The 8,563-nt window shown below is 43.3% G+C and overlaps 1 protein-coding gene across 1 annotated transcript in view; it reads left to right on the top strand.

The window, feature by feature from the left end:
• LOC102293206 (calmodulin-1) overlaps positions 1–6,445 on the top strand; it is an 8,261-nt gene extending 1,816 nt beyond the window's left edge. Inside the window, exons 2-6 of the mRNA XM_005933875.3 lie at positions 3,993–4,023; positions 4,118–4,261; positions 4,371–4,477; positions 5,155–5,290; positions 5,403–6,445. Coding sequence (XP_005933937.1) covers positions 3,993–4,023; positions 4,118–4,261; positions 4,371–4,477; positions 5,155–5,290; positions 5,403–5,431 — 447 coding nt within the window. The 3' untranslated portion in view covers positions 5,432–6,445. The remainder of the gene's footprint in view (positions 1–3,992; positions 4,024–4,117; positions 4,262–4,370; positions 4,478–5,154; positions 5,291–5,402) is intronic.
• The last annotated feature ends 2,118 nt before the right edge of the window (positions 6,446–8,563 follow it).

The raw sequence follows: 8,563 nt of genomic DNA, 5'->3' as shown, positions 1-8,563 counted from the left end.
CAAATACATGCAACCATAAACTGCTGCCTAAAAAAAAAAAAAAAAACCAGACTCTTAACAGTAGTGCAAACAGCAGTCCCAGGTAATTAAAGTTCCACTTTACCTGTTGTAGCAGCTTTTGTCCTGGTTAGCACTGCAGCAGGGAAGTCAAACTCATTGCACATCGACTGGGAGAGGTTTATGCCCTACTTGAGTGGGCCGGTTTTTTGTGTTGCTTGGCCTTACGTTTCATATTCCTGTTCTGCAGTAGCACATTTAAAGTTAGTGTTAGATAATTGTTGTTGGAGCTTCTCTTATTTGAATTTTTTTGGATTGGCTACAGGGCTCTGAACTTGGCTTTTTTTTTTTTCTGTAGGAATAAGCAGAAAAACAACTCCTTACAGAAGGGGAGCGTTTGATTTTTCAGCTTGTTTTTATTAGGGCTGCATAATGGATTAATTAGTAGTGTTTGTTTTAAAAAAAGTGTTTTGACACAGGAGATGTAAAGCTCTGTATCTGTGTGTGTATTTACTGTATTAGACACATAGAGAACAAGCGTGCAGATGTTGACTGGCGTTCTTCAGCCTGTAGATCAGAATATAGTTTACTCTGGCTGTTCTTCATAATGTTTATTTTTGTCATTGTGAGATCATGTCCAAAAAAATGAGTCATCTGAGAGATGCCTGCATCTGAAAAGGAACACAAACCAACAGCCTTCAGGTTCAAGGTGCACACCTGTTATTTCAAGCTGCCCACCTGGCGCTGATCAACCCTCTAAGAAAGAATTTGAGGGGGGAAATCGCTTCAGGTCCTGAATGGTTCAAGTTAGTCGAATGACCCCCAGTGAAGACTGTTGGCTTTATCTTAGATTTGACATTGTTAATGTTTGTTTCAGTCTTGCTTCTGATTGGTTGATGTAATTCAAGCTCCAGAGTTTGTACTTTAATTATCTAGTCCCCGAACCTAATAATGACCTCTAAAAGCTGCTTTACAAGGCCATTTCCTGCGGGGGAAATTACCCTGTGGTTAGTTTGTGGTTGCTATAGCTACGTACGTGAGAAAGTTGACACAGGAAGTAGGCTGAAGCTGTACTTCCTTGTACTTCCTTACATATGCAGGATTTGTTTAAAAGCAGACAGACTTGTCTTGCGTGACATGTCCATCATGAGTTCACTTTAACTGTCAAAGTACAGGGAACAGAAGCTGTTGTGTTCGGCTTTAATCAAAGCCATCTGCACGGAGTTTAATTTTACATTTCAGAATAATACCCATGGGTGCTGTAGAAGGAAATCATAGAGCCCTCATACTTGACGCGGCTCTATTGCCAGGCGCCTTGAGAGGAATTTGGCCTGGATATTAGAGGTGTTAGCAGCTTGTTAACCATCGCTCGGCCTGACACAGATCAGTGCCGTCATTAGTGTCCGCCTTTCCCTTGGGTCACATGAGTACACAGCATATTTTGATTCAGATATCAGGTAATTGATCATTTTACCATTTTAGTTTCAGTTTCAGGTTTGGCTTCCGGCAGTTTTTATTATTAAAACAGGATCATGTAGATAGTGCTGTTAATGTGCCCGACCTCTCGCTTTCCCTTTGAGCATATCCACAAAGTTCAAGGAAATCTACTTTATTAAAAAATAGATTTCTAATTAGTTAACCAGTCTGCAATTGTGCTAAATAATTAGGGCCTTAATATCATGATAATATTTTTGTATTTCTATAGCTTTTATCTAAACTACCATTTCTTCCCATGAACACAATAAAGTTCATCCAAAAACAAATATAAAGATGATAAGATCTTTCACGAGCAAAGCAATGATGAGGTCAAGGCTTGATATTGTCTTCCCAGTGAGGATTATAGCTTATTAACCCAATACCTGTATCATATTAATGGAATGGAAAACTAAACAAATGAACAGGATGCATGTCCTATTGTTGTTCCCCCTTTGCAAGCTACATGTTCATTGTAGAAGACGTAGTAATCAATTACAGGCACTTCTTATCGTTATTTATGACCCTTGTGATTCAAAAGTGCAACTGAATTCCCTAAAGCTGTATAGATTTTGATAGTTTTGGCACCTTAGACAGTTTTTGTAGTAAGTTTAATCTAGAAACAAACTGAAAATTAAAAAAAACAAACATCTGCATTGAGGAGAAGGTGTAAGTTTGGCCTGCTTTGGGGACAAATTAGTAAGTGGAGAAAGGGGAACTTCCCGAGGGGTCCACCTGGTGTGAACCATGATGCTTTGCAGGAGGTCAGATGACTAGCCAACCGATCCTCCCTGGGAGCTGCAAATGTAGCAGTGAGATGACAGGTGACAGATTAGCATATACATGTGGAGACGCACACACACACTGAACTCTCATGACCTCCCCCCTGGTCTGGACCCCGTTACTCTCACACACCTAACGTCAATTTTACTGATAAGTTTCACTGACCTCCTCCAGCCTCGATTTCTTTGTTCCGCTGCTCTTCATGTGTTGAGCCTCCGCAGGAGGTTTTGAATGTCCATGTGTCGGGGAGGCTGAAACACTGCTAAGAGAGGGGTTCTCCAAAGTTGTTGGAGGCAGTTGAAGCCAGGGAAGAACAGTGCCTGGTCACTTGGATAGAAAGCTTGGCTGAGAGACTGACACACAGGAAAACGTCAACAGGTGGAGCAACTTTTCCATCAACCTGGCTGGTCAGTGCCAATCTGCTGACTCTTTCTGCTCTGGGGAAAACTTCTGTCATCCACCTACACTGGAATGACTGAAAGACGAGACGACTGATGCATCCGTCTGCCCATCCAGGACAACTAAAAACATCTTTTAGCATCTTATAATCCATGTTCCTGAATATGTAACTATTCAGAAACATGGCAAAGTCTCCTCCTTCCATCCTTTCTGCCAATCAGAAGCGACGGATAGATGTCTAACCATTTTTTTCATCCACCCATTCCTCCCAGTTCCTGCCCTTCCTGCTATCACCCACTCGTTATGTTGCCCAAGAAAATCGCCGTCTACCCAGCAGAAGACGAGCTGGTGAGCTTGTCCACCGTTTATGACCTCCTGGACGAACAGCAGCACTACTATAAAGAGCTGATCCAGCAGCAGGAGAAGAGCTACAGGGCCTTCCTGCAGATGCTGATGGACTCGTCATCAAGCCGCATGGATGGCCTTGTCAGAGAGATGCAGGACCTGAGGAACTGCCTGCAGAGAACCAAAGCCGAGCTGGCTGAAGTAAAAAAGCAGGGCGTCCAGACCAGCAAGCAGGCTGAGTGCCTGGCTGAGGGCTTGGTGATGGTGCGGGGAGCGCTCGATGGGCTGACCATAAAAACTGGAGGAGGAGGTGGTGGTGGAGCAGGAAGAGGTGTGGATCTGAAGCAGCGCAGAGGGCCTGGAGGGTTAAGACTGGATGGAGGAATAGGAGGTGGAGGCAGGGATGTGAAAAAAACAGAACCAAAAGCAGCGAAGCTGGTGGCAGACCTAACAGATATCCACTTTGATGATATAAAGGTTGGATTCAAGTAATGAGATCCCTGATTAATCCCCGCATTTGCTCCCTAATGTCATTATCAAAAGCCTTGAAGCCTTGTCAGTGTTTTTGTTGATGTTGTGTGGAGTTTGTCTTTCTTTCTCTCTTTCAAAGTAACATAATCCTGGAGTTTTAAAATGAGCCTTTCGAAATAAGGAAATTTTAGATCATTAAATGACAGTAAAAGCAGTAAGCTATGGTAAACTGTGAAGATGATGACCGAAGATGAAGAGTTCTGTCAGGCAAAGCTTGCATGTCACAAGTCAACCACAACAAAGTGCTTACAGAAGCAGTTCTCACCACTGTTTGTGATGCCTGATGAGGCAGGATCTGATTAATCTCAATTTAAAAGATAATCAAGTCTCATTAAAAGAAAAAAAAATGCTTAGTTTGTTGAACCAAAACAATTGTATTGGATTTCTTTTTTTATTCTTAATCAATCTTGGTAATAACCTAGCATATTAATTCACTCTTTGGTGTTTTTGTTTTGTTTTTTTAGGCTGACCAACTAACAGAAGAGCAGATTGCTGGTAAGGTGATGCCATAAAAAAATTCTAATTTTATTCGCGTCTTTACAGCTGCAGTGTAAATGTCCTTTCTTCTTCTCTTTGTTTGCCTGTTCAGAGTTCAAGGAGGCTTTCTCCCTGTTCGATAAAGACGGAGATGGTACCATTACCACGAAGGAGCTGGGCACTGTCATGAGGTCACTGGGTCAAAACCCGACCGAGGCAGAACTCCAGGATATGATCAACGAGGTGGATGCTGATGGTACGCTGCTGTCCTCCCTCGACACGGGGGAAGGATTCATCTGTCTAACTTGTCTTTTTTTAAATAACCCTTTTATCAATGATGAGTCATATTTACCTCCTACTCCTAGGCAACGGGACCATCGACTTCCCCGAGTTCCTGACAATGATGGCGAGGAAGATGAAGGACACTGACAGTGAGGAGGAGATCAGGGAGGCATTCAGAGTCTTTGATAAGGTGGGCCTGGTTTAAGTGTTTTTCATACATATTTTGACGTATGAATGCTGCAGTCAGTATAACAGCTGCGTCAAGGCACTTTGCAAGGTATCAGAACACTCCAACAATCGGTGGCACTCGCGGTCTAATTTCTGATGGTTGGAAATTTATGAAAGATGGCATACTATGCTGCTTTTCCTAGCCATTTCCAGTCACTGGAAACAAGAGAAATTGCGTAGGTCTATATAGACATCCTGTTGATAAGAAGAGTAGAAAAGAGCTGGTAAATTCTTGTGGGAAAAAAAACTTCCATACGAGCCCTCGGTGTGTTCTCAGCACTCGTCCTGATGCATTTGAAGCATTTAAACGACTCGACTTAAGTCTGTGTGGGGAAACTGACTCGCCTCATGTCATATTCAAAGCAGGAAGTCAGAAATAGGAATGAAGGAAGTGGCCAGTCAGTTTTCAAAATAAAATTCCCTTTTCATAACAACACTTCTGATATGAAGCCACAGCTCCTCACTGTAAATGACTCTTAACTAATCCAGCGTGCTCCTCGTTGGAGGATGTGGTGAAGAGTAAAACGGGATCTTTTTTTGGATTTGACCTCCTGCCTCACAAATCCAGAGTAGATATGCGGAGAAACACTGAAATGGCACGCGTGTTGGTCTGATCACTTTTCCCCATCTCTTTGTCAGGATGGAAATGGCTACATCAGTGCAGCAGAGCTGCGTCATGTGATGACTAACCTGGGAGAGAAGCTGACAGACGAGGAAGTAGACGAGATGATCAGGGAAGCAGACATCGACGGGGACGGACAGGTCAACTACGAAGGTGAGCTTGGTCATGAGTGTTATTAGAAGCTCCAGAGCTCTGATTGGTCCTGAGGCTTGCTGTGTTATAATTCCTGATGGCTTTTCTTTCTCCGCCTCTTCGTTCTCCACAGAATTTGTCCAGATGATGACCGCCAAGTGAACTGGGCTCGCGTTAAAGACAAAGAATCCGTCAAAAGTTTCACTTACCTCTTATTGCAAAAATCTACATTTAATCATACTGTTCTGTATCAACAACTTAAACTGAATGTTCAAAATCTCAGATCTGTCCATATTAAACAAGTTCACAAAAAGGAAAAAAAAAAACTAACTGAATCTGCATGTACTGGCTTGTACCCCCACCTCTCCGTCCCACTCCCCTCTCCCATCTCAGCGCTGAGCTGCCCAATCAGATCTCAACTCAACAGCCGAGCGGTCGCCGCGCAGCTGGCTTCCTGACGTCACTGCGATGTTTCGGGACGGCCGATCGCCTTTCTTCCTCGACTTCCTGTCTTCTTTCATTTCTGTTCTTCATGCATGAGGCTTTTCGTGGGTTAGCGTCGAGTGCACAGCAGGAGAAAGCAGTCGGTGGTCCTCAGGTCGGCCTAGGAGGTGTTGGTTAGCTGAGCGAAGGAAGAAGCTTTCACAGTTTGCTTACCTGAGTGAAGTCAGATATTTTTAAGAAAAGCATAAAAATAGAATAAATAAGAAGTCATTTTAGATCTTGTGTTTCGGGCATGTCACTTTTCCTTCGTGTGTTCACCTTTTGTTCAAGGCAGGGTGACGATTTTGAGCCATGTTGGGCGGCGAGTGTGTTGTAGGGTTTCAGGGCGGTTGGTTAAAGATGATCGACATACACAAGCAGCTTTTGACGCAACATTGAGTAAACAAATGGTTTTAGATTAACAGGAAGTGATGAAAGAATAAAATGTCATTGCCTCAAATGCTGTGTGTGTACACAAGTTCACTTTAGTGGGGACGGGGGTCGGTGCTTTGCGGTGTTTCTATCTTCTGTTTGTGCGTGCGTGTGCGTGCGTGTGTGTGTGGGTGTGTGTATGGGTGCGGCGAGGCCCGGCCCAGTCCAGCTGTTCTGTTTGGTTCAGTTGATCTGCATTCCAAGATGTACATGCTCGTCTTTACATTTTGTTTTTCCAATAAAAACACAAACATGAACTGAGATGCCACTTTGTGTGTGTGGGTTTTTTTGTTTTGTGTTTTTTTTTTTGTTTGTTTTTTTTAAAAGCTGACTTGTGTGTTTTCCTGCAACTCTGTGGGGGACGTACTGCTTTAAAATGACTCATTGGTGATCGGTGTGATGTCTTACTGTGAGCACAGACTCTGAAACCCACCTAACATATTTTGGGATGAGATTAACAAAAACCACTTTCTGCGAAAGCACAAGACGGTGATAAAAGGATGCAACCATGGACTGTATAAAAAAAGATGGTGTTTGGGAGCCATATATCGATAACAGGGTGGCTTTATCAACGTACACTTCCATTATTGGCTAGAAAGTCACGTCAGCTGTTGGCTTCAGTTTGTGATGTTTTGTTTCAGTCTTACTTCACTGACTCGTTAGTAAACCCACATTCATTTATTGCCAGACCATTGAAGGTAAATAAAGTCTAAGAAAATCAACTGTTAATGAATGTATATTTTACAAATCCACTAGTGAACCATCCATTCAGTCATCTACCAGTTCTTTGGGCCAGGTCCTACTTCCCTCGGCTGATCCAGGGGAATACAGAGGTGTTTCCAGGCTAGCTGACACATGTTATCTCTCCAGTTTGTCCAGGGTCCATCCCGGTGCCAGCTCTGATATGAGGACTACCAAATGTTTGAGGGCTAATACCCTCCATCTCACTCTAAGGGATGGAGGGTATTAGCCCTGACCAAAACATTTGTGTTTATTTTTACCATAACTGATCAATTCTGGGTACTATAGGGAGCCATTATTTGGCATTATTTGCCATTTCCAATCTAAATAGGGCACTGTCACTCCTTTTTAGTGACTCAGATTAGCAGATGGCACCATAGGCTATAGACTAGGCTGCAAAACACAAGGCAAGACCATAGATACTCATGTTAAAATCCCCAACTTAGGAGCAGAAATAATCATATAAATAACAGTTCTGACCTCTATGTATAAGCAAATCACAGCACCGCCTGATGTGCCTGGCAAAAATGTTTTGGTTTTTTGGTAATGATAGAGTAGTTGTGATCAGCTGGCCACGATAATCCTGTAAATGTAGCAGAAATTTAAGAAAACAAACAAAATCAAAAATGGGAACTAAATGATTAAACCTCCATCTGAGGGGTAGATGAGTAAAATCCTCATCTTCTGCAGTACCCCCATATAAGTAAATCCCTCAGACACTCGCTCCTCACTACATTCTTCTGGCTGTCAGGTGAAAGGCTGAAATATTTATGAGAGCAATCTGGAGCCAGCAGAGCTGAAGGCGAGGGGAGAATCTTCTGCACTGGAAAGCCCGTTATTAATGCTGGAGTGGCAGCTCACTAATAGCAAGCAAAGAGCAGCAAGATGTATTAATACACTTCAGACTGTTACATAACTCCAGCTACTAACTCTGTGTGTGACAGAGGATACATCCAACACCTCCTACACTTCCCTGTCCCCCTGTCTGCTCCTCTGCAATCCCACAATCGCCACCTCAGTCTTAAATATTCAAGATGAAGCTTTTCATTTTGACCTCCTCATACAAGTCGTCTTCATCATGGCTCAAGCCCCCCCTCCCCCCCTCCAATTCCTTCTCCCACTCTTTCCTCCAGCTCCCACAGTTTTCTGCTCCCTCCTCTCGTTCTGTGTTGCCCATCCTGTCCCTGGCTCTGTTGCCTAGCAACAGCTCTTCATCTGCAGACAAGACGTTCTGGGCGATCTGGAAAAGTCCCTCTGACACCCTACACACACACACTCTCACACACATTGCACATTTGCATTAAAGAAATGTTTGTAAGAGCAACAACTCAACGCACTGGAACATAATCATGTTTTTATTTGTTCACAGCTGCATGCAAAAAATAAAAAGTATCACATTTCACTTCCTATCTTGTGCAGAGTTTCAGCATCATTGCTTCAGCCCTTCCTAAAGCCTCAGACTAGCTGCGACAACTTCCAGCAACTGGACTTCTTCTAGTGGCCACTAGAGGCTGACTACAGAAGCGAGTCAAACCGGATGACAACTTCCTGGCAACTTCTGGTCACTAGGGAAAAATGTGTATTCCCCCCTCACTGGTTGGGGAGTGGCTGCTGGCTTATTTCCTTATGACTGCTTTG

The sequence above is a fragment of the Haplochromis burtoni genome, unplaced genomic scaffold (assembly GCF_018398535.1).
Source record: "Haplochromis burtoni strain Fernald_Lab_line unplaced genomic scaffold, NCSU_Asbu1 Contig_174, whole genome shotgun sequence".
Classification (NCBI taxonomy): Eukaryota; Metazoa; Chordata; class Actinopteri; order Cichliformes; family Cichlidae; genus Haplochromis; species Haplochromis burtoni.
Note: the sequence above shows the minus strand (reverse complement) of the source record. Positions and strands in the feature narration are given on the sequence as shown.